At 41.2% G+C, this 25,944-nt stretch overlaps 1 protein-coding gene across 1 annotated transcript; it reads right to left on the reverse strand.

Annotated features, from left to right (window-relative positions):
- Positions 1-1,519: 1,519 nt before the first annotated feature.
- Positions 1,520-25,586, reverse strand: C6 (complement component 6). The gene is made up of 17 exons (XM_010135898.1): positions 25,456-25,586; positions 24,535-24,691; positions 22,175-22,319; positions 21,376-21,517; positions 20,381-20,519; positions 17,644-17,844; positions 12,585-12,825; positions 12,216-12,338; positions 11,079-11,245; positions 9,972-10,197; positions 8,615-8,786; positions 7,438-7,549; positions 6,878-7,010; positions 5,755-5,946; positions 5,126-5,216; positions 3,573-3,814; positions 1,520-1,701 (listed from the first exon to the last, which is right to left on the reverse strand). The coding sequence occupies exons 1-17, from the start codon at positions 25,584-25,586 to the stop codon at positions 1,520-1,522; spliced, it is 2,796 nt and encodes a 931-aa protein (XP_010134200.1).
- Between the last annotated feature and the right edge of the window lie 358 nt (positions 25,587-25,944).

Here is a 25,944-nt window from a genome sequence, read left to right on the forward strand (position 1 = left end):
ACTACACATTTTATGCAAGAAAACATAATGCTTTATTGTATTTAGCAGTAGGATTAATTGCTTCTTTTCCTTAAGCTCCATCCAGTTGAGACTAGCTGCTGGGAGCTTGGCAACATCCCAAATATGAGAATTTGATACCTCCTTGGAAGGAAAATAACCATTTCACATCCAGCCCCCTCCCAGCTCTCAAGTGACTCTGCTAAGGCCCTGGCGAGGTGTGGTAGTTATACCTAGGGCGGGCTGTTCACCAATCACACTTCTTGTGCTTCTTCCCCTGATTTTCATTGTTCTGCTGACTGCTAGTGAAAAGAAGTGACTTTCAGCTTTCCCCTTCCTGGAAGGCAGGTTTCTAATCCTCAGGTTTGTAAATTTCTGAGTGCTAAAGGAGAAATTCTAATTGTAACTGCTCAGCAGTGGTGATTTGTGACTGAGGATTGATCTGGCATGGAGGTCAAGACAGATTAACTGCAAGAAGGAGACAAACTGACTGGAAGTAGAAATCCCAGAGAAAGAACAACTCCTTGCAAGTCTGGTGATAAGAAACAGCCTCAGTATTGTCTTTTAGCCATCCTGGAATGGGAGCACTCAGGGGCCCAAGCTCAGTGGCCCATCTTTGGGCATCAGAGCTGGGCTGACAAATGATCCCACAGCCAGGCTGAAGTGCCCAATGCAATTGTGCTCAGGATCAGTGCTGCTGCGAGAGTGTATAAGGAGTCTACTTGTGATGTGTTCTTGCAGACTCCATGTAGAACTGCATATTGCGGTAAGACTCTGCCCAATGCATTAAAGTTCATTCAAGCTTTCTTTTATATTTAAGCACAAATGTGTGTTTAATTCACCTCAAGGGGTAACATAAAAATTCCCCAACAGTGTTTAAGCTCAAAAGCAGCAAACCAACCCAGAAAGCAAACACTTCCTCCCTTCAGTTACTCTGATTAAACGTCACATGGCTTTGAAGATTTCACTCAATCATAGTGTATTTGTGGTTTTCAGTATTTTGTATTGCTCCCTGAATTTCTACCGTGAGTGCCCATATAGGTAGTCTCCTTCATACCCTATTAGCTGTCAGAGGGAGCATACAGGTGTTAAAGTGCCTGGTCTACCTGTCTGGATGATACAGCAGGTCCTCAGCCTGTGAGACAACCAAGGCGCATGGCAGTCACAACGCAGGGACCAAGCAACAATTGGAGAAGGAAAGGAAAAGTCTCATCCAGCACCAGGGGAGACCAGTGCCAATGCTCCTCTTTTTTCTTTCCCATCTGCTCCCCCCCCTCCCTCTGTACATCCACGGAGTTACCAGCGGCGAGAGCAGTTCCTGTACTCCATACCCAGGTCATTTTCAGACCAAAAAAAGCCCACTGCCACCCTTCTCCCATTAATCTGTTAAGTGAGCTCTATTTTTCTTTTCATCATTTGCTTTTGATGTACTTGTCCTTTTATAAGGAGCCAAGTTTTTCCCAGGATGGCTCAATCTGTGCATGGTGGGATGATTGTGGTGGTTGCCAGGAATGCTGACAGGTTAAGCCAGACAGCTACCCTGCTCCAGCAGCTTCAGTTTGATGCCGGCACACTTCATGGCTGCCAACATGCAATTACTGACTGTCCTTCTCCTCCCTGTTGACTCCATTTGGATGCAGTGAAGGTGACTTTCTCCTTTGGGGCACTGGTAAGGCATCAGGCAGGAGCACTGGGTCTGTGTCTCTGGAAATGAACGTGGAATTTTAGCTTCAATGTCATGACTAAAATCATATTTTATAGTTTGACATTTCAAAGTCCAATAGGGAAAAGCAGTGTTGGAGGCTTGTGATACCTTGTTTACAAAAAGCCTACAGTGCTTACACTACATGGTAAGGTATTGGAAATAGGGACAAAAGAAGCTTTAAATACCAGCAGTGGCCCATACAGAAGCAGAAACGAAATATGTATTTTTATCCACTGTCTTTCCCTGACCTTTCATCTAAACAAAAAGATATTGACTTTCTGTTCCCAATTACCCTTGCCCACGATGTTGCTGTGAAATGGCGTCTTAAGGTCCATATTGCGTCAGCTCCTATTTCGTTAAAGCTCTCTTTATGAATGCTAAGCTACCTGCTGCTGGCCTGTGGTAAAGCTCCGTCCTGCAGATTATTTCACTACCCATTTCTGATCTAATCAGATTCTGACTCTTTATATTCTTTCCCTGAAATTCCCTAGGCAGAAAACTAAGTTTCTGCCTTCCCATTCTTAAAGCGCATGGAAAATCTGTGTGTTGCTCTGTTTAGCTGCTTTCACATGGTACTGCAGTATCTTCTGCCTCTGTGTTGATACCAGCTACTCGTTCTCAGGAAAACCAGAATTCTGTTTCCTAAAAGTTTGTGCATATCATGATAAAGAGGACTTTTGTGGATGAGGAGGAAAGTCCAATTCAAACTTCTTGAGCATCACAAGGAAAACATATTTTACGGAATGTATATTTCTCCTTTCTCATTTTTCCTCACTGAACAGAGAGCCTCTGTAGGCTTTTGAGAGAAAAACACCGAGGTGCTGGCACAGGATCCAGTTTTAAGCCATTTCCACAGTGGGAGCAGATCTAGGAATAAATAAGCCCAATATTTTTTTAATTATAACCACCTTCCAAGAAGCCCAAGGTGCCTAGAGTCTCCCCCACAGCATGTCCCTTGAGGGGCACACTTGGTCACGCCCTCTGCTCTGGCCCCACAAGGAAAAACTCGTCTTATGGTATTTTTACAGCTACCTTCTTCAAATTCTGTGCTGTAGAAATCTTGCTTCTTCAAAATGGGGCTTTAGTATTGCTGCATGCTGCTGTTGCTTTATTTGTCATAAGCAGACAAGGTGAGATAAGGGTCATATTTGTCTCTGGAAGCAAGGAAGAATGATCGTGGCTGCCACTCAGCCTTTTCCTGGCAAGCGCTTTGTGTGCGCTGAGGCAACCAGCACCTCAGACATTTACAGGAAAGCCCACTGCTCTTATCACAAAGTTACACAGTAAATACCCAAATTGCACAACAGTGTTTGTAAAATAATCCTTTTAGGGATTTCACCAGCTTAGCTAGTTCATTAAAACTCTTAATAAACACGGTTTTCACATATGGGTATTTCCAAATTTGACCATTAAAAGCCCATTAAGACTGATGGCTCCAGTCTTGCCTTTTAAGTAGTGTCATAATTTAATTTAATAATTTAATTATATGCTATGGAAGTTGTGAACCAAATACTCCTGAAGTAAAAACTAGTAGTTATAGTAGCTGCACAGAGAATGGGTGATAACGTTGCTGACTCCATTTTTGTGATTAAATGTTAATTCTCCCAAAGAAGTTCCCTTAATCTCCAAATTCCTTTTGTGCCTAACTAATGTGGAGTGGAAATACTACACTAGTTGTGCCCAAGGTAAAAAGCGTATAAAGCATATAACACTTTGTAGCGGGGACACGGGACTGACCACACTTCCACACTCCTTCCATCGTAAATTGCTGAAATGGCTGTAAATCCCACTCTTGGAACGGTGAAAGAGTCAGTACGTTTTATTTTTAGATCCACAGGGCTGGATAAATACCACTTCTCAGAAATCATACCTGGACACTCCTCCCAGTCATAGCAGGTGTCATAGCCACAGGGCACTTTCTTCAAGCTGTTTGTAGAGAGCTTTGCCCTTTCAATAGCCCAGTCGAGGTTGTAATCACCACGGCAAGGGCCAGTATGCAAGAAATGAAACGACTGCTCTCCGAGGCACATTTCAGCTGAATACTGACAGCTGGGCTTGGTGATATTCTGCTCAGAAACAGCATTTAGCACACAGATGTCTTCTGAGTAGTGCCTGACCCAAAGAAAAAAGAAAAATTATTTTAGTAGGCTGGAAACAAGTCCACTTTGGGTATCTGCCTAAACTAAGGCTGTCCAATCTACTGCAGCACCTGGACCTGATACAGCATAGTGCTGCGAGATGCGGAAGCTTTGGTCCTGTCCAACAGATGGAAGGTGAAGAACGTGTGCCTGCACAAGAAAACAGGAGGTGTTGTTACCTCCACAAGATGTGTGGAATTTCCGTAGGCCCTAGGGTGCCTTGTGTGAGCTAATGCAGCCCTGCAGCAATGTGTGCAAGTCTGCCTCTGAGGCATGGTTATTTTGGGAGCAAAGAAAAATCTGTGTCCTAGCTGGCAAAGCCACGCTGCATGTAGGTTCTTTCTGTATTGCTCTTGGTTCCCAAGTTGGTTTGTTCTTAGCAGGTACAGGCATTTCATCATTTAGTGCAGCTTAGTCATCTTCCCAAAGAAGGGGAGAAAAACAACTCGCTTTGTTTATGTTCCTGAGTTGACCTTATAGCTTTGGTCAACAAAACCTCTCTAGTTCTCAGAGGATGTGGTCTATGTACTTTTGACAATAGCTAGCAGCCTCTGAACATGCTCTCTCTACCCAAGGACTCTTGAGAGACAATAGGCCTGCTTATTTGGGTGTTGACATGAGTGAGATTAATCCCATGGCAAGGGAGTTTCCTGTGGTCATTCCTGTGGTGGAATGTGTGTTGATCTCAGCCCTGCAGCTTCCCAGCTTGTACTCAATCTGTGCTCATCCTTGCTATCTGCATCCCCACAGCACACCTTCACCCTGGCCAGTCATTTACTAAAAATCCTCTAGGATAACCCTCTATTCACTTGAAAACTTAATGGTCTGCGCAGGTCATGTTGTGTACAGACAGTAAATCCAAGTCTTACATGTTTTTATATGCTCTGAAGACTGACACATACAGTCTATTTTGCAGCATGTTCATCTGAAAAAGGTGAATTCCAAACACAAGGGACGTGACCTTGAGGTGATGACAGTGGTAATACAGAAATTGCAGGAATAGAGAAGAAAAGGAAGAGTTGGGATCTGCAGTAGCAGATGGTAACATAGATTAAAAGGATGCGCCATGGTGCGCCATTTGGTTAATGTCATTGTTCATTTATTTCACAGGCTGTAAATGGGGCTGTAATTAGGATACAGAGGTATAGCTGGCTAATATCTGAACATAGAATAGCCCTGAATTGCTGTTGTCTTTTGCTCTACTTCCTGTTTTGTGTCACAATAGACTTGTGATCTATTCGTGGAGAAAACTCAACTTTTTTTCTAACTAAAGTACTTTACTTACCCACAGTCTTCTTCTGGAGACATACAAACACAGTGAGATCCAACTTGCTTTTGTCCTGGATTGCAAGCACCTCTAGCTGTAGTTTGCACATCTGAAACAAAAGAGTTAGAGTTATTGTAACTGGTAACTAACCGAACAGAAGTATCTTAGACTCCTGCTGTAAAACCTGGAATGGATTTATTTCTGTTTATCCCTGATTTCTCTCTCCAAAAGCTGCCATGGTTGGGATTCCACAATTATCCATCAGTCTTTGCAAAAATCACTAGAAAAATCCTGCACAAGAAAGGAAGCTAAAGTTTCAACAGAATACATTCCCCTACTTGGCTTTCATAAAGCCTTGTTAATACAGCTGGGGTTTGATTTGTTTTTAAGAAAACTTCACGTATCTCAGCTTCAAAATTAATGTGTACAGTACATTGCACCCCAAAATTCTGAACTTAAAGTAGAAGTTTGGGGCTGAAATTATATGGCACTTTATTTGGCCTAAAGTAAAACCAAAATTAATGGACAGTTGCTATATGTCTTAAAACCAGTCATCTGCCTAGAAATTCTGGCTAGCTAAAATAAACTGTGCTGGTAATACCAGCACAGCAGTGTAGAAACAGTAAAGGATCTGCAGGCATACTAACCTTTTTCACATCTGATAGACCTCGAAATAGCAGGTACCCAGGACAGGTCTTTCCCACAGGTATACTGCATTTGACCAGTGACTGTAAACCCAGCTTGACAGCTCAGCTTAATGGTTTCACCAGTGTTGTAGTGGTGCTTAAATGGGGAAATCATGACATTGTCAGATGTTGGTGGCCTGAGGCATACCGAGGCTGCAACAAACAAGGAAAAAGCATAACTCTTCTTGGTTGTATGGTAGGTGGATGTTCACAGCAGGTCATAATGCTTCATCTGAAGAGCCATAAAGACAGTAAAAACTCAGTAAGAGTGAATATTTGACTGACATTCAAAACTAACAAAGACTTAACATAAGTCTAGAAATTTTCTGTGCACTGTCACAGTCTTTTAAAATATTTTTCAATCAATATCTAAATAATTGTAATATGTTTCTAATGTATTTTAGTTTATTTGTAAATGAAGCTATTAACAAAACAATTAAAATGAATGGCAATAGAGAGCTTATAAGTGTATTCAGGTTATTTTTTGTGATAAAATGAACACTAAGTCAATGAAACCACACTGAATTCTAGAAAACTACTGGAATCTTTCTGGTTAGCAAAATCCAGGTCAGTTCTGATTCTTATTTCTTAATTGGACTATAAATACTTCCAGGCATTGATCTATTGTGAGGATTTTCCAGGCAGTCTGGAGGGATGGTGGTGGTTAGTCTCACATCATCCATTTAAAATAAAAAGTGGTAGTCAAATTTCTCGAAGAATGCTGTCTTCAGCATAAATGTCTTCAACTTAGAGATGTCTGTGTAAGTCTGGAAACAAAAGAACACTCCTTCTCCTAAAGATATTCAAAACTAGACAAGAGAAGGACCTCACAGCATCCATCTGAGGTTTTTCTAAAGCATTGAATATTACAATATACTTACAATGTACATCACTTCTGAATTGAAAGAGGAATGAGATAGAAACTCAGAAGGTTTTTGCCAACTCTACGTGAAATACCTTCTAAAAAGTCTATCTTTTCAGATATAGTTACAGATTCTTTTGTTAAAACCTGTATTAAAAATCTGTGGTTTTTTGTTTCACTCCTGTTTTTATTGCTCTGCTAAATTAGTTCTCTCTTTCTTACGTTGACATTGAACTGGTTGGTGCGTCCAGGTTTGATCTGGCAGACACCGAAGGAATTGATAGCCACTGAGGATGTGACCACTCACACAGGCAATTTCAGCTTCTTCCCCCACAGCATACTGGTTTTTTTCATTCTATATAAAAAAAAAACCAAAACAAGTATCTCAAGAATCCATGGTAATATGACCAGATATTGTCAAAAGAAGCAATGATAAAAGCCCGATGATATGATTCGATGAAAGTGTGCTTTTCCTACTCTGATGTACCAGTCATCCACTCACCTATACAATGATATGTTACTTCAACTGCACTAACTGATGTCATGGGTACAGAACAAGGATTCAAGGACCACTGTTTGAAATTGATTTTACCTTGCCTTTGCTTCATTTGCTGGTGGACTTTGGTGTACTAGAGCCCCACAGCATGCCACAGAAACAGCAACATGCTCACTAGCACAGTAGCTAGCTTGGGTATCGGGCACATGGAGCAAAGAAGCTGTAAAATTTCCCAGCTCTGCAACTACTAACGCTTTCCTTCTATACCATTATTTTTCATGCTCACCCTGATAAAGCCATTTTCTGGTGGGTCTGGCCTGGAGCATCCTGAATCAGGTTCACCAGTCAAAACATCCTCTTCTCTCCTGGCTTCATCATCATTTATACAAGGAGCACCTCTGAAAGGTAAAAATTTGCTGGTAATGATGTATCTTCAGCATTGGTGTCACTAAATACCAATGGCAGAATGTCAGAAGTTTTAGACAGGAGTGCTGCAAGTGTGACCCATCTTGTCCCCCATAGTGAAAAAACTTCCTTGTGTTAAATTAAAGATGGTGGACATCAAAATTTGCAGGTGCTGATTGGAGATTGTGAGAGCACTAAAAAAGAGATAGATACAGGGCTACAATTTCTATTGACATAACTCATGAAGTATTTATTTATAGAGTAAGGAGAAGAGGCAAAGAACAGCATATGGAGGAAGTCTCTATGGAGTCCATGTGATTTGGTTGGGTTTCAGATAGCATAGTCAAAACCTGCCTGTTGCCATCAGGCAATGGTTAAAGGAGGCTGGTCTCTGAGACCGTGGAGCTGTAGAGCCTGTGGTGTCTAACTGAGATGAGAAACAAAGAACTGTGTGGCCCATTTCTTTCAATTCTCTCCTATCCACTTCAGAATCCTGTCCGCAGTCATTACAGCAGGGAAGGTGAAAATCCTGCTCAGGTCTTGGTTCCAGTAGAGAAACTGAATCTATGCAAAGACTTGCTCTTGAAGATGCAAGAAACTAAGCCAGTTTGTGCAAAAGCGAAACATCAGACTTAATCAAAGTAGGAATATGAAAAGCTTGATAGTTTCAGTGGAACTCTCTCTGAGACTGAGTTCAGACTTAAACTTCTAAGAGAAAAGGATGTGATATTAAAAAACCAGAAACTGTGAACTCTTATGAGTGAAAGCAGATGAGTTCTCTATGGCTTTGGACAAGAAGCCATGAAAGGCAGCCTAAGAGATCTACAGGTGTAATTTAGTATGTCATTCATCAGCCATTTTCTAGGAATAAACAATGAATAAATCCCAACTTGAAGAAAGTTGTGAAGATTTTCAGACATTCCCTCTCAGCCCCACCACAGAAGTTCAGACAGGAGACTTGTCTGCTATTTCCTCCTTAGGGATCACAAAGCCATTCTGGAGGGCTCCTTAACTCTGCCCCATGACTATGGAGCTCTTTTGATCTAGTATATTCTTACCTGTCTGTGAACACAGAGATGTAGCAGTCCTCCTCTTCTTCCTGCTCACCTTCACAGGGCTTCCCGCCATTCATTGGAGAGGGGTTATTACATTTCCGAGTCCTCCTTGTTTTGAAAGAAGCATCGCATGGACTCCATGCAGACCAGCAGCCCCAGTGGCCATCTACAGCAACTGCAAAGAAGTGACAGAACCCCTGTCTTTGGTAGATCTGTACCATACATAGTATTTCCCTTACGGTAACATATGAGAGGGGTGGTGGTGAATTAATAACTGCTGTTTTCAGAGGTTTTAAAATTGTTACTGTTAATGGCCTAGATTGTATCTAGAATGTGAAGTTTTCCAAAGAGATGGTTAGCCAGATTCCAGCTGTTTCATGAAGATCTAAAATACATCTTCCTTTCTAGTTTTGATTGCAAATAACATTCAAACCCAGAAGCAGCTCGTTTTCTACTTCTATTGCACATATGGATGTTTGTCTTCTCACAGTGCTGACAATCTTTTTAGAAAACTCAGTATTTAATGAGTTTTTAAATAAATCTGAACTCTAACACCACATCTATATCCCTTGCAAGATAAATTAAACTACTACTCTCTTTTCTTAACCCCTGGGGTATTTTGTCTGTGCCACCATGAAACATATAAAAAAAGTTTTTATTTACACACCCTTTCTTTTCTGCATGCAGTATACTTTCTACATTCACCTCTATCTGCATATATTCAATTGCTTATTTTTTTCCAAATATTTCTTTATCAGGGCCAGATAATGAGTCTCACAGCAGCCTAAGTGACTTTCCCTTCTGTCCCCTTTTGATTCTGGAATATAAATATATGTAATAATAAATATAATACTGTAAGTCTTTTCTGTTTCCCTTAGCTATGGCCCTACTGCCAATGTAATTTAAAAAGCTGTTTGCATGAAATTGTTCTTTAAATTCTTCAGAATTATGATAATGTTCCTTCTCCTTAACTCAGCTGGGTAATCAACAATTTTTATCTCCCTTAGCCATTTAGTCTTAAGCATGATAGGCTATAGGGAAAATTAACTATAAGTTTCTTAATTTTTATATGCGTTATCTTTGGTTTCAACTTCGTTTTTGCTGCTGAACAGCTCATTTCCTATTATCTTAATTACGTAGCTAAGGAATTTTTTGCCCTGTCTTACAATTTCCTTTGAGCTATGCCTATTCAGTTGGATTTTTTATTTTTTAATCCTACCTTTATTGTTGCACTTTCTGACCATCACCATGTGGTAAGAAGTGATATGGATTTAGTAAGGGAAGGTTACATCAGATTCACCTTTGGCAAATAGATACCAGAAGGACCATGTTTGCTTTATGACAGTTTCACCCCAAATACCTGATGTATAGCCTGGAGCACGTGTCTCGCAGTTTTTGCCATAGGTGCCGGACTGGCAGAGGCAGAGACACTCCGTCCCAGAAAGCACAGGCCTGCCGTTGTTGGGGCATGGGGCACACTTGCAAGGGTCAAACCTGCCCGCATATTCTTTCAGGGCTCTCCTCAGGTTGTGACATTTCGTCACTGCACATGGCACGTTCTTCACCAAATCCGTGATGGGTGACACCTGTTAGACAACCATGTAGTAAGCAGTTACCTAGACACAGTAGGGTTCTGCTGAAAATAACTGCAGGATTTTAAAGGCAATGGTGCCAATCTATGAAGTGATATCACACAGGAGTCAGGCATGTTGGAAGTTATGGATGCTTTAAAGCAGCGTGACAGTGCTATACATCTGTATTATCCTGTTTATATTGGTTTTATTTCCTCAATTGAGGGCTCTGTGAGCGAGTGGAAAACCAGCTAAGTGGGACTGTTTCTAAAAATTCAGGACACCATAGATGTGGGTTTTGTTTACGTCCAGTCGCTGTCATGTGAGACATTCCTACACTGCCTGCAGGAGCTGCAGTGGGAGAAGGATTACTGCATGCTGCATTCAGGCAGGTTTTCCTGCTTGCCTCAAGCACTGCTTGCTGAGCAGCTGCTGTGCCAGCCAGGGAGGGAGGCAGCTCAGTGAAGTCACAGCATGCTGCATTAAATGGGGGACTGCTGTTTTGTTTCAGCTTAGGTATGTGCCATACCTTGCCACACAGGCCTGACAGAGGAAAGAGCACAGAGAAAAAAAGGTGGTCCCAGCACCATGCACTGCTTTTCTGCTCAGTTACTAACACCTGTCCGTGCCTGAACTTCTGTTGCTGCTGGACTAATTCACTCATATTCCTCCTGTCACTGTCCATGGATGATGCAAACTGGTGTGGCTTATAAACTGACATGCACGAGAAGTAGTTCTAATAAAAGTTTTATACGTTTGTGTTGTGCCCATATGTATATGCATTCATAGCATATAGAACATCATCCCCATTTAAGACAAAACACCTGTAGAACTCACTGAAGAGCTGCTAACTATTGAGTGCTTTACTATTTCTGTGGGTTTTTTTCTTCTCTTACCTCAAAGTCAATCACCACGGGATTGTCCTTTGTTGACTCCAACCAGTTTGTGAAGACTTCGTGTCCTGGAAAAGACCCTTTTTTTTCCCAGGCCAGAGCTGCTGCATACTCTGACCTGCCACCTTGTACCAGGGAAACTGACCGTTCGGCTGACTCCAAAACGGAACCTGAAAGGGAATTTCATCACAGTATTGTCAGATAAAGGCCTCCAAAGTCAGCAAATATCACAACAGGGTTCTAAGAAAAAATGTAAGATGATATAAAAGAATATAATCTTATTAAGTTTTTTTTAAACTATCCTTGGAAGAATGAAGCCTTAGCTCAGAAAAACAATCGCATAAGAGCAGCCTGTCATAGCCTTCTAAATGAAAGTGTTCGAGACCTCAGCCATGGAGAAATTCAGAATGACACAAGACACTTGTGGAAAATGCAGGGAATACAGGCTCCTCTAGAAGTACGCATTGCAAGGCAGGTTCTTTAATCCCAACTGTAAACACCTGAGTAATAGAAAATGATCATAAAATAAGGACAAAATCATGGTGGAGGTGATGAAATCCATGTCCTTAGTGGTGCAAAGCATGACTTTTGCCATTCTTGCAGAAAATGCACCAACTTTCTACAGTTCCTGAGACACTTTGCTGTCATTGCCAGGGAACTTCTGCACCTAGATGTCTGCTTGGCATGAGGAAGATGGGAGGAGGAGATCAGGGAGCATGTTATTGCTGCCCAACTCTCTCACTGAGCACTGAGGAGCCCTCAAAGAAGATCAGAGACTAAGTCTTAATCACACATTTCTACTTGTGCCTGTTACCCAGCTCAGCATCCTGGACCCTGGACCCAGAGCCATGAGAAGTGTTTGTCAGATACACAACTGACTGGAAGAGCCAGTGCCACCGGATGCCCTGTGATGGTGCTCCAGAGCAGAGGAAGAGCACTCCTCATCATAATTTGTCCTGCAAGTAGGAGACTGTTTCCAGTGCTTGTTTCAGAGACAAATGGCGAAACATTGGCTCCTCTGACAGTGGTGGAAGAACATTTGAAGTTCCACAAAGCTGGGAGATCACCTGGGGCACCTAGATGAGGACAATGTTATCTCTCAGGGAAAATAATAGGACGTGGACCTATTATCATGGTCACCTTCGTGTTTCACAGTCATCCTGTTTGTGGTACATCTGGTACTGACTTTCTTTTTCTTCCGGAAAAACACACGCTTTGTTGTTTCTGTTCGGACACACTCCATTGATTCATCCACTGTCAGGCCTAGAAATACCACAGAGCAGCATCTTCATCACTATAACCATGTTACATGATGGCACAGTGCCCCCAGACTCCCACATCAAGGTGAGCTGTCACAGGTGTCCCAGCAACTCACCCACCACTGGGTGGGTTACAAGTCTAAAGAATTTGTTTCTGTTGGAGAGCTTACTATGTGGTGTAAGACCTGAAAACAGTGATAAGAAAAGCTGGCAAACATATCATGGTATCTTCTTGTTAAAGATTACGTACCTGAGTTCTTCAGTTCCTCAGAGCTGTACTGGTAAAGAATGTCGTAAGAACCACCCATCTTCCCAGATGTGTAGTAATGAGTGCCAAAGTCATCAAATATTCTGCTGTACAAAGCATAGTTGTACTCCAGGGGCAGGTGGTTAAGCGCTTTTAGGAAGACATCTGAGAGCTGCAGATCTGACTGTTTCATTGTGAAGCTTGCAACAGAAATGACTTTATGGACTCTAATAAAGTTGGAATTCTAGAAATAAGAAAAGGAGAGTCTTAGCACTTTCATAGGTAGTTAATTACAGAAAGTAGAGGAGCCAAGATCATGTCCTGAGATACAGTGCAAGAAATAATTAATCCTGTGTATTATGCTGTTTTAACCATGAACAAACTCTGGAGTTTCCAACCTGTGAGGTTCTTGGGGACGATGCTCATTGCTCTTTTACATTGTGGGATTATGTAGCGTTCCAACAAAAATTAGGACTTTCTAAGAATCTACCAAACAGAAAGCAAAAGGATTACTGGATTAACAAACACCAGCAAATGATAAAAAATCCAAAACTTTCAGATGAAAAACTGCAGCTTATAAGCATCCATGGATTGTTTTCAACTAATCTGGTGAGTGGATAATTTAGATACCAACTCATTGTTACGAATTTTCACAATTTAACAGTCTGCTAAAACTAAAACAAAACTTCAGAGTTAAAGATCTTGTTGAGTTTGAGCATCAGGCTGTTAATGTGAGGGGGAGAAAAAAAAAAAAGCAAGTTCAAAAACTGGAAACACCTCTTACATTTAGAAAAAAGTAAACTTTGTGAAACAGCTAATTCACATATTTTTGCAATCCTAGAGGCTGTCTATGGGTGAGTTTAACTCTCCACTAGGAGAGGAATAGCAAATATTGGAAGAAAAGATTTGTAAAGTGACAAGGGAAACTGATGGCACAAGGCTGAAGTAAAGAGATCAAGAGCAGAAGGAGGGGCAGGAAACTGAAGCAAATGACCAACCAGCAGATAGGAAAGGTCCGTTACAAACCAGTTACTGATTTATACGTGGGTTCTTCTGCTCAGTTTTGCTACTAATAGGTTGACTCTACTCCAAGGTCACTTGATTTAGAAGACACCGGGTGCATCTAGAAAGAGAGTTCTCCCATCCATGACTGAGAAATGTAACGTGAGCTGGATCTCAGCTCCCGGTTTTGCACAGCACTGCTCATTTCAGTGCTCTCATTTTCACATTGGAAAACAAACTAAGGATGCTCAGCTCTCTACTGCAGTGAGAGTAAACATGGAATAAACAGGGTATGTAACAATTCCCAGATTATACTCAGCTCCTAAAACACCCTGTGGTAACATAAGTTTTAGTATTTTCAGGTGGTGTAGGCTCTGATCCTCAATTTTCAGCTGTGCCCGCAGCTAACATTTTGGCTACGGCACACAAAATTACAGGCCACTTCGGGAAATATTGATGCTAAAACCTTGGTTATAGCATGCACTTGCATGGTAAATATGGATTTCTGCTTGACCTGCATTGTGCATTTGCATGGTCTGCTAGTAATATTATCTTAAGTGCTTTTATTATGAGCAAGTAAATTCTTTTATTGCTAGCAACCCAGTGATTTCTAAGTTTAATCCCTGAGGCACCCTCACTTGCAGAACAATCCCGAAGAATTCCAAAGTCTCTAGTCACATCTGGACGCATGTTAAATGATAGTCATAAACCCTGGCGCCTGTAGCAAGCTTGACTCATGAACACCAGGTATTAATCCAAAATATTAGTAGATAAGGGATGATTATTGCCAAAGAAGGCCTGGTTTAAATCAAGTGTGAGTACTCCAGTTCTGTTATACAAACTACTTCATTGATAAAAAAGAAGTCAAACACAAGCTGAGCTGGACTGGTGTGGAAACCAGTTGTTTTAATTGGAAATTTTCAAAAAACCCAAGATTTCACCCTAAACATGCTGATAAGTAATGTTGCATCCCAAATTTCATAAGCAGAGTTGCCACAGAATCACGTCTGTCTCTGCCTGACATCCCCAGGGATGGAAATGTCTTCCTATCTTTGAGCTCTTTGTTTTTGGATTGTAGTTCAAGCAGTCTATCTCAGTTAATTGGTGCCAGAAATACCTGGGATGTGGCCTAAGGGAATGGGCATAGATTTTTATACAAATCCTTCAGAAGACCTTTGACATCACAGCATGTTAATTCAGTGATTAAAAAAGAAAAAAAATGAAGAAAATAGTATATATAGCTAACAACATGGAATAGGATGGGCAAGATTAGTAAAGCAGTTCATAATGAAACGTGTTACATAATATTCCAGTCTCACTGTAAGAATATTTCCTTATATTTCATATAGAGAAGAGTGAAAGGTGGTCACCTGGGCTCCCTCTACAACCCTACTAGGGCACTATTCAGTTAACAGGCATTTATGTAGAAAGCCACCCAATTTTTCTTCATCAATACAAAAGGAGTGTGATTAGCTGAGATGCAGATCTGTGTGGAACTGCCATTGCCTACAGATATGTAGGCTGAATCCCACCCTATATGGTTACCATAATGCAAGCAGAAGACATCAGAGAGGCCATGAGGATCTTTAAGAGCACTTTCCACAGAATGCAAAAGCTCTCGATAGTGATGTATAAGAATCCAGGCAAGGAAGGCAAGAGACTGGCATGACTGAGATGAGACCTGCTGGTCAGACGAAAGGGCAAAAAAGAGCTGCACATATGGTGGAAGCAATGACAGGCATCCTGGGAAGAGTGTAATGATGTTGCCCAGTTGTGTAAGGATGGGGTCAGGAAGGCCAAGGCACAGCTTTAGCTAAGCTTGGCAAAGAAAGTAAAGTTGAGTAAGAAGGGCTTCTGTAGGCATGTGAGCCATAAAATGAAGGTCAAAGAAAGTGTAATCCCCTTGATGATCACGTCTGGCAAACTGATAACAATGGATGAGTAGAAGGCTGTGGAACTCAACAACTTTTTTGCCTCAGTCTTCACTGGCAACCTGTCTTCCCACCTTGTTCAGTCTGGAGAAGCGAAGGCTCGGGCGAGACCTTACTGTGGCCTTTTAATACTTAAAGGGGGCTTACAAGAAAGATGGGGACAAGATTTTTAGCAAAGCCTGTTGCAACACGACAAGGGCTGATGGTTTTGAACTAAAAGAGGGGATATTCAGACTAGATATAAGGAAGAAATTTTTTACAATGAGGGTGGTGAAGCACAGGCACATGTTACCCAGAGAGGTAATAGATGCTCCATCCCTGGAAACATTCCAGGTCAGGTTGGACAGGGCTCTGAGCAACCTGACCTAGTTGAATGTATCTCTGCTGATCGCAGGGGATTTGGACTAGACAACATTTACAGATCCCTTTCAACTCAAACTATTCCATGGTTCTGTGATTCTATGATTAAAGGATTAGAAACCAAGATGATATACTAGAGGACCAGTCAGCTTAGCTAAAAAAGTTTCTGTAAAAACAAATATAAACTTGAAAAATGTCTAGTTTTCATCCTTCTTCCAAGCCAATATGGAAAAATGCATGTCCCTTCAAATGTCTAGGGCCCTCTGGAGACCCTGCAACACTCATGTGAAACTCTTCCGCACACAGTTTAATATATAGATCTGAATCTGACCCCTGAAAGCCCAGAAAAATTCCTCCTCTTTTTGAGTGATCTATATAAATGTCTATTTTTGACTAATTAATAAACTATTTCAAATTCATTTATAAGTCTCTCAAACATAGGTAAGTTTACATTAATCTACAAACACACATAAATAACATTTATTCAGATTGAGATAAACATAGAGACTTCCTGTATGATGCATGAGAGAACATGAGGAAGATCCGGGTTAAAAATCCTGCTATGCATCCACTAAGAAGGGATTTTATCCTGAGCCATATCTAGCCAACCATATTACGTTATAGGCTATGTCATGTGGTTTTCTGGGATCTCATAATAACAATGATGAAGACCAACATACATTAAAAAAAAAAAACCCTCAAAACCCCCAAACTTTCCTGATGAAATTTAATCTAAATTAATGTTTCCATCAGTAACTTCGGACTGGGTTTACACCAGCAAGAAGCCACCATTCTACCAAAATGGAAGACCACCACTTGTGCAAAAGAACAGCCTGATCTGTATACAGGTATCTACATGGGAATGACAGTCAACAGGTTTCCAGTCGCTGGAACTTCAGTATAGTGGAATTCAAACTTGAAGTAATGGACTGCCTAAGCAGTCCACTTACTTAACCATCAGGATAAGGTAGTAAAGCCTACAGTGAACTTCCATTATAGAAATCTTGATACTAAGACTGACACTTTTGTAAAAGATTCATTCTAATTGTACTAAAACTCCTGGTTTTCAAAAGGTCTTAGTTTTGGTCAGTCCTACAGTCTCCTCCACGCAGAATTGCAAACAAGAGCCTATCCTTTACTGCCATTAAACTATATAAGTACATAATCTTATATCCTCCAGTATTCTTCTGCATTAAAGGTGAAGAATTTCATGTGAAAGGATTCTCGGTTCTCAGAAAATTCTCTGCAGATGTGTTATTTCTGAGATTATCTTTATGACCAAGTGTATCTTGGCAGCCATGAGACTCCACTATGCAAGTTAGTCAGCAAATCAAACACTAGAGTAGATTAATGCCCAGCACACGCACATTCCCGAGCACACTTAGTTTCTTTTTAGAGTTGTCTGCTACTGTTACTACATGGCATTCTGCCTTCTTAATCTGTAACTAGGACAGGGAAAGGAGTGGTTTACCTGATCTGATAATTGTAAACCTCTGTCAAGTCTATGCTTTTCCAAGTGGAAAAAGCCTCTAATTTCTGTACAAACAACAGAAAACCATGTTGCATTGCCGAAGGTATGTTACAACCAGGAACATCCTGTAGTATCAAAAGAGGAACTTTTTAATACATAAGTCTAGTGTGGGGTTTGGGGTTTTTTAAAAATATAATGCCAATGCCTTGATAAGGAAAGTAGCCTTTTGTATCTCAGTTCTGAAAAGGGCAGACAGAAATTGAATTAAAATGAGAAATTGGAGTCAACATTCAATCACCTTTTCATATGAAGCTTCAATGGCTTTCTTCAAGGAGGAAGATGATGTGACTTTAACTCGTGTCTTCCTTGAGAATAAAAATGGGATACCAGAAGACCTTCGGCCACTGTGAGTGGATGAACTACTTCTTTGATCACTGTCACTCAGGGGAGTTAAATCGTTGTAGAATTCTGATGTTACATCATCTTCTTCGTCTATTACCTGGAGATTCAGTAAAGCAAATAAATGCATTTGCTCAAAAAAAAAAATCTGAAAAAGAAACCTTTTAAGCAAGGAATTCTTCATTATTTTAATGGAAGAAACATGCCTGATTATTTGAGACACCGCAGTAAGCTAAAAAACTGTTCTTAACCCAAAACATGAGGCTGAGAAAGGTTAATAGGCTAGACAGATATAGGATAAGAAGTAGACTTACTAACAGGCATTTATACAAGACAAAAAAAAAAAATAAAGCATATGTGCTGGTTTTGTCTGGGATAGTTAATTTTCTTCATAGTACCTCCTATGGTGCTGTGTTTTGTATTTGTGCTGTAAACAGTGTTGATAATTCAGGGACTCTTTAGTTATTGCTTACCCAAGAGTCAAGGCCTTTTCTCCTTCCCACCCCACCTGACCAGCAAGAAGGCTGGAGGTGCACAGGAAGCTGTGAGAGGACACAGCTGGGACAGCTGATCCCAGCTGACCGAAGGGGTGTTCTATACCATAGAGTATCATGCTCAGCTGGGGGAAGATGAAGGAAAGGGTGGACACTCAGTTACGGACTTTGTCTTCCCAAGTATCTGTTACATATGATGGACCCCTGCTATCCTGGAGATGACTGACCACCTTCCTGCCAATGGAAAGTACTGAATGAATTTCCTTGTTCTGCTTTGCTTGTGTGCACAGCTTTTGCTTTACCTATTAAACTGTCTTCATCCCAACCCAGGAGTTTTCTCACTTTTACTCTTCAGACTCTCTCCCCATCCCATCATGGGGGAAGTGATCAAGGAGCTGTGAGCTGTTGGCTGGGGTTAAACCATGATACCATTACAATTTCTTCTAAAATTCCCCACTCCCATGCCCAAAGTTTAGGAATAACTTTCAGCAAGTGCTTCAACTTCAGACTCTCAGACCTTCACGTTACATCCACACTACGGCGAGGTCCCATGGCTTCTATATTGTACAAGGCAAGAATCTTGATGTTTTCTGCCCTTTCTTCTTCATTCCCAGCTAGAGGAATGAACAGGTTTCCAGAGGTGAGTCTTGCATACTTGCAGTGTTAGCACTGCATAATGTACTAAGGGTAAGTGGAGAGGAACCAGGAGCAAGCCCGCCTGATCAAGTTAGTGAATCTCAGTGGTGCTGTTATGCAAACCAAGCACCAAGACAACTTCAACATCAGTTCAGAAATTACTCATTTCCCCAAACTCAGGCAAATTCCTGTGGGTGTTTGAAAATGCAATTTTTTCCCTCCTTTAAACTTGTTTAATTAATAGGACTGCTAAGGACCTTGGAAAGTGAGGTGGTCCAATCAGCTTCCATTCTCCAAGAAGTCGTATGTTTTTGCATGGAAACACACTGGAGTTCCGAAGAAAGCCTGAACTAGTGACTCTCTTACACCAAAGGCTGCTCTTAACATTTAAAAGTATAGGTGAACTCACAAAGCTGTGATTCACAAACCCTTGACAGTCCTGCAGATGGACATCAGTAACTTAATAAACTACTTTTTAAAGAGACCTGGGCAAATCAAGACTTTTTTTTCCATGCTGAATATTTCTACACAGAGTAATTTCCCACCATTATTAACAAAACTTACATGTCATTGGCCAATCCATCTGCAATTTCCATCAAACATATTAGGGTGTCCTTTGTTCACTTGCTTCTGTTCAGCTAATGCTAAAAAATCACAGCACTTGTGGCAAAAACCAGTAGTTCAGTTTTCATCCATTAGTTGATCTTTTTTCATGTCCTACATTCCTTCCTTCCCAATGCAGAATCTATTGGCTTGAGACAGGGCCTGCTGATACCTGCACAGCCACAGTTTGTGCCCTAACCATAGTATTCAGAGTATTTTCTAAACATCAATGTCTAAAAGTCTAAAATACCAGCTCTAAAATAATCAGTGATTGCAAGATTTTTGATAAGATAACAAGACAGATTCATTTTGTCCTTGGCCTTTCTGGCAAAACTCATGCCCAGACTGTATACTTCTGGTCCTCCTGCCTCCAAGACTACCTGGTGTCTGCCTCTTTTCTTTGATCCTCCTTGGAGAGGCTGGGCAGGGAACTGGTAGGACTGAGGGGCTAATAGAACTCATGGAGGAACTGTGTCCCAGGCCTGCATGTGACTAGAAGGAAGATGGATTTGGGACATCCATTGATGTGAGGATAGAGCAGTGATGCTGAAATAAGCTTTGGACTTTGATGAGCCTCTTGGCCACACTATGTCAGGGTTAGGAACAAGGCCCTTGATACCAAGTCAGAACAAAAACATGGGCACAGCCATGATGAAGCAGGAGAGAAGCCCAAATTAATTAAGTTGACTCTGATATACGATGCAGTGATTAGACACAGATCTTCAAGATATCAGTAGAGCCACCCAATGCTCAATTATTCCCATATCCAGCATGTTGAGGCCTCACCAGGTTGAGAAATCTTGTCCAAAAACTCACATCCCTACTAAGACTTAAGCAGATATCTTGGATTATGATTATGATTATGGCAACAGTTTTTCAGCTAGGAGTTCTGCTTGAGCATACCTGAAAGCTGACAGCCTCCAGGTTTGCAGGAACACGGTACGATTTCCTTGTCTCATTTCGCTTCACCGTTGTACATCGTCCTCCGTTGAATGAGTTGCCAAGGACTTCCCCTCGGCTTTCTCCTGCCAGAATGTGAAATCTAACAAAAAAACCAACCAACCAACCAACCAAAAAATTTCAAGAGATTAAACAATCCCAGAAAGACATAAAGACTTGCAACATATAGTGATACACAGCTACCTTGAAGAATTTGTAGGTTTGAATGAAGTAGTATGAACATCTGGGTTATGTTACTGCTTTGAAAGAAGTTCCTCTGCAAGAACTTCTCATTCACATTGAATTTGCCTGAAAAATGCTGGAGTAGCAATCCAGTTTCCCACTTTCCAGCAGTGCCTAACCCTCCAATGTCAGCATGAGACAATCTTAAGCAGAGAAACACCTAAAAATGTTCTAGGAAAAAGCACTAGCAGTTCTCCATTTCTGCCACAAGTGATGTTTCCAGAGTGCACTGAGTTCAAAATTCAGATAAAATGCAAGACTACCTGGGATAGGCATCCCATGCTTAGGTTTTACACTACCCAAATTAGAAGACTGGAAGAAGTGGTGGCTGGTATTGTGTGAAATGTATCAAAGACAATCAAACATCAGTAGAGGAATATACTTAGAGCTGCTGAAGTTCTTGGGGTAAGTGAGCTGAAAGTTGCCAGTACATGATGCTTTGGTTGCTCTGAGAGAGGAAGGGTCACACAGACAGCAGTGCTCTCTGATAGCTCTTTATCTAGCGGACCAGCACTCCAGAGCAGGACTGGCAGATGCAGCAGGCAGGTTCTAGCCTGATGGTATGGTGGCATTTTTATAATTCCTTGTTGATTTTAATTAGAGAAATTATGTGTTTTAATAGCATACTTTCGCATGCTAATTGGGGCTTATTTGGTTTATGTAAATTAGTGAGGTAACAATCTCAAGTTTATGAAAAAGAAACGCAGCTGGCTTACCCACTGCCTATTAACTGCACACCCGGGATGCTCTCATACTTTCTGTTGCACACAGTCTTTTTCCTCCCACAATTTCTTTCATCAGAGTTGTCCCCACAGTCATTTTCTCCATTGCATTCCAATTTTTTTGCAATACAACGACCTGCAACAAAGAAACAGCAGCAGCAAGAAACTTTATGCAAAGATTCATCATGTCTGAATGCAGAAAAGCCCAGCTTGTTTTTTTCGCTAGTAAAGGTGTGAACTCGTCGTAGGAATTAACAGCGAGACAGTACAATGCCTGGATCATTCCACAGCAAGAAACAGGTGTTTCAGTTCTGCCAGTTTTGCCTTGCTTTGAAGCTGCAAAGATTTGATTTACGGTTTAGCAAAAGAATATGTGGATAAAGTCATTTGGAGGCTGATCGGATATATAGATATTGAAGCAAACAAGAAATACTCACAAATTTAATAAAAACAGTGCAAATTTATATTCAGACAAACTCTATGGATATGCTTGTACATGAAAAATTTTTGCAAAGAAATATTTTTGGAACAGTGCTACTGTCTATCTGTCATGGTCATACCTACATCCCAGGCTAGAGATTGCTCTTGAGATACTTTCAGTTTTAAAAGAAGCTGCAAACATAAGCTGCTTACTAATACATATGAAATCCTTAGGTAGACTTTTCTCCCTGGTCCTTTTCCCTGGAATTTGTGTATGCAATTTACAAGATCTGGATCATCTGGACCTTTTTTGTCTCAGTGTCTAATTTTTTAACTATCTACTAATGCAACAGTTATGCAAGATTATCATTACCACTTTCACACTGAAATTTATTCTTGCAATCAACTTCTACTATGTTGCAGAGCTTAGTTGGGAAGCATGGGCGGGAATCCACCAGTGGCTCTGTACAGGCCTGACCCCCAAACTGGGATGGTCGCAGGAGTGTCCGGACATGAAACTGAAAGACAGAAGAAATAAAACCAGGGCTGTTTGTGAGCTGTTTTTGTAGCTAAGTGTCCCCCAAGGTAGAGCCCCAGGTCTTAGTGTTGCTGAAGCTTTATCAAAACCAGAGCCCTGAAGGAAATAATGAAATGTGTCCTACCGTGCCTTCATCCCAGGTAAGGCAGGCAGGGAACTGAAATCCAAGAGCCTTGATAGTCCTGACAGAGCAACACTTGACAACCTGGGCTACATCAGTGGAGGAATCAGAAGTTCAGTTCCTCTGTCTTCAGTTTCAATGGTACAGTAGGAAATGACTTGTGAACAGGCTTAGGGAGATCTTTTCCTGTTCTTTATCATCACTGACAGTGGCATATATCCCCATCCTCAAACCAACTGTCTTGTCCCACAACATGAAACCTCTTTTCTTAGGAATAGTGGATGGCTGGGTAACACAAAAATGGTTTTTACTGAAAGTTTTTGTTACTAAAGATCTGGGAGCAAAATCTGGAGCTCACTGAGTTTTCTTTTCCCAAGTCAAGTACTCTTCTTGCAGAGTAACAGAGCTGAAGGCTGCTAGACAAATCACTTCAGATATGTTTTTCACTCAGCTTCAAGGGACTGCTGGTGAGACTTGTCTATAAGTGACTGATCAGTTCCTCCTGTAAGAATTCTTTTCCTGCTGGAAAAGCACAGTTACTTGCAGACTTCTGTTACTTCCCTCCCTGTAGACAGACCCTGGAGTCAAACAATGCAGGGAAATATCTAGTAAAGATCAGTAACCGATTAACTATGAAGGGAGAGTGCAAGGAGCAACACTAGTCCATCTGAAAGCTTTTGAGCTCCAGATGATGCTTCCTTCTACTCCATGTGGGATGCACAACTTGTGAGAGCTTCCACCTCTTCTGCCTTCCCTCTCACAGAAAGCGTGCTTACACTAGTCTTCACACTTACCTTGGAAGTCACATCCTCCATTCTGGTGGTTGTTTGCATGTATAAAGATCACAAGCAGTGATCTTTATAGCTTGGAGGGGAAAATGGATGAAGCAGCAAATATGTTGCATCAGTATTTAAAGTATATAAAAATGAATAATGGTTCTATACATGGATGTGGAGGTAAGAAATTCAGCCATTTAAGGGGACACTGGCTACCACAAAAATTCAGTCCAGTTGAGAGCAATGCCCCCTTTCAGCCTTTGCAGGTTGTTTTCTGTCTCCTACTCTCACTGTTTCTCCCTGCTCTGCTCCCATACTCTTCTTCCCAGGTGCAGGATGGGAAGCCTAGAGGATAGTTCATACCTAAAACAGTTTCTTCATGTCTTCCTTACGCTGCATGGGCATCAGAAAGTTATATATGTATATAAAGATGTACTTAAGAAATCTGACAGGTTTTTCAAGATTGATTTCTGGCATGCGTTTCTGAAGCTGAGCAGGGTGTTCAGAGAGCTTTAGGCTTAGTCTGCACAGCAACTGAAAAGCTGCTGTCATGGTCATCCTCAAAGCTCAGACCCACCAGGCACATAACTACTCCAAACATTCTGCACTTCGCTCCCCTCCACTCCCTACATTTGCTAGGGCTTGGTTTCTATAGGCCAAATCCACTTGAACCTGACTTTTTACCTCTTCCCTCTCTGCCATCTCACCTCTAAGTCTACCGTCAGCCAACAGACACAAGCCTGAGAGGAAAAACATCATCCTCGGTCTTTGTTCCACGGGTCATGAGCACATCCACAGGTTTTTTTGTGTAGCCTATAAAGGTTGGGGGAATGGTGCTCTGGATTTCTTAACAGCAATCTCAGACTGATCCTGACTATCAATGTAAGATATATTTCTAGCCAGTGCTGATTAAGATTTGCTGTTTAACTCTTTGATCCTATTTTTCCTGTCTTTAGAACACACAGACTGCTATTGGCAAGCTAAAAATTCAGTGGCTTCCTCCCGATTAAAGAGACATGCAAACTCTACAGCTTAATTTATGCAGAAAATTAATCTTTAATTGTGACAATGAAACTTTTGAAGCAAGTTCTCATAAATGGATTTACACGATGCTTTTTGTTTTGATCTGCTTATTTTAAGTTGTTGTCTTCGTCTTCTACTGTTATAATTCATAAGAAATTTCCCTGTTGACTTAAACTGTCATTTTGCAGATCATTTGCCACGAAGCTTAATGTCTGAAATAGATCTCTTGAGCATAATTTCTTGCATTTAAGCCATATAATACATTTTCTACCTACCTGTTTTTTCATGCATGGGTCACATTCTGACCAAGGGCCAAAGTCTCCAAGCCAGCAGTTGATAGGACATGTCTGCTGGTTACACGTGCGAGATTCCTGCTTTTTGCATAGCTTGTCACAGAAGTTTTGGCTGAAATATTCATCCATTCTTATTTGCCTAAAAAATGTAACGAATTATGCTAGGAAGTAATCACAGACAGAATGTAGGTGTTCTCTAACTATAGGTGAAGACTGATAAAGGAAATTATTTGATCTCAATGAAAAACACTTGAGAGATAAAATAGGTAGTTGCAGATGTTGTTTAAAGTTAAAATCCAAGTGTGCCTTAAGTTTACAGAGCAATTATTTTTCATTCATATCACTTGAAATGTCCCTCAGAATAGTTACAGGATGAGCCAGCATGAAAAGAGGGCATTTCTCACGAGTTTAGCACATACTGCTGAAATGCATCTAATCTGGTGCTGCTGAATCTTTGTCTAACTGCTGTCATAAGATTAATCATAGAGGAAGGAACTTTCCGTAGGCTTGCTTCGCTGGAGCTCACCCCTCCCATGGCATTGCTTTGCACTGGGCAGAGCTCCCAGAGCGAGGCAATGAGACCTGGCCGCGTGTGCTCACAGGGACGGATTGCTCACAGCATGCTGCTGGCAAGGCCATCAGAGGATCTGACTTTTCTCTCCTCTCCACATGTGTTGGCTGATACAGGTTTGTTTGGAGGCACTGTAGAGCTTCATATACATAATTTTGTAACATTTAACTCTTGCAATTAAAATATAATCTATTGATCTGGCAAACACTTGGATATGACATTTTTTCTCAGTATATTATAGAAGCTGGATCTTCAGACACATGTCCCCCTCCCCAGAAGTGGCCTCGGGGAATAAATAGAAACACAGAACTACTGAGATAGTTCGGCCCTACCTGTGCCTGGTCTGTGTGCCATAATTGCAGGTTTGTGAACAGGCAGACCATGACCCCCATGGGTAATGTTCACAGTAGCACCCCTGGCTGCTCCCAATCACCAGACTCAGCAGGATCAGGTGCGTTAACATAGTCTTGTCCACAGTGAAGATGTCCCTCCACAGTGCATGGACAGGTAACAAAAGCCGAAGAAACTACCACTTACAGTTGTGTTTGTAACCTTAGAGAGACATCTCTTTTATATTTGCAGAGTCTGTGAATCTGTTTAACAACACAAAGTTGCTAAGCAGTGTACCTAGAAAGGGACAATAATGTATAATAAACATTTGTCAGTAATTTAGTTAATACTTTGAGGACCAGAAGTCATGGTGGTTTTTTTGGCCACTTACTAGCAGTACTAATCATGACTGTACATTATTTCTACTGAAGAAGTTGCTTATACATAATTTTTAATATGACAAATAAAGGCCTGCTATTACTCTTCATTGC

The sequence above is a fragment of the Buceros rhinoceros genome, unplaced genomic scaffold, assembly GCF_000710305.1.
Source record: "Buceros rhinoceros silvestris isolate BGI_N320 unplaced genomic scaffold, ASM71030v1 scaffold1970, whole genome shotgun sequence".
Taxonomy (NCBI): Eukaryota; Metazoa; Chordata; class Aves; order Bucerotiformes; family Bucerotidae; genus Buceros; species Buceros rhinoceros.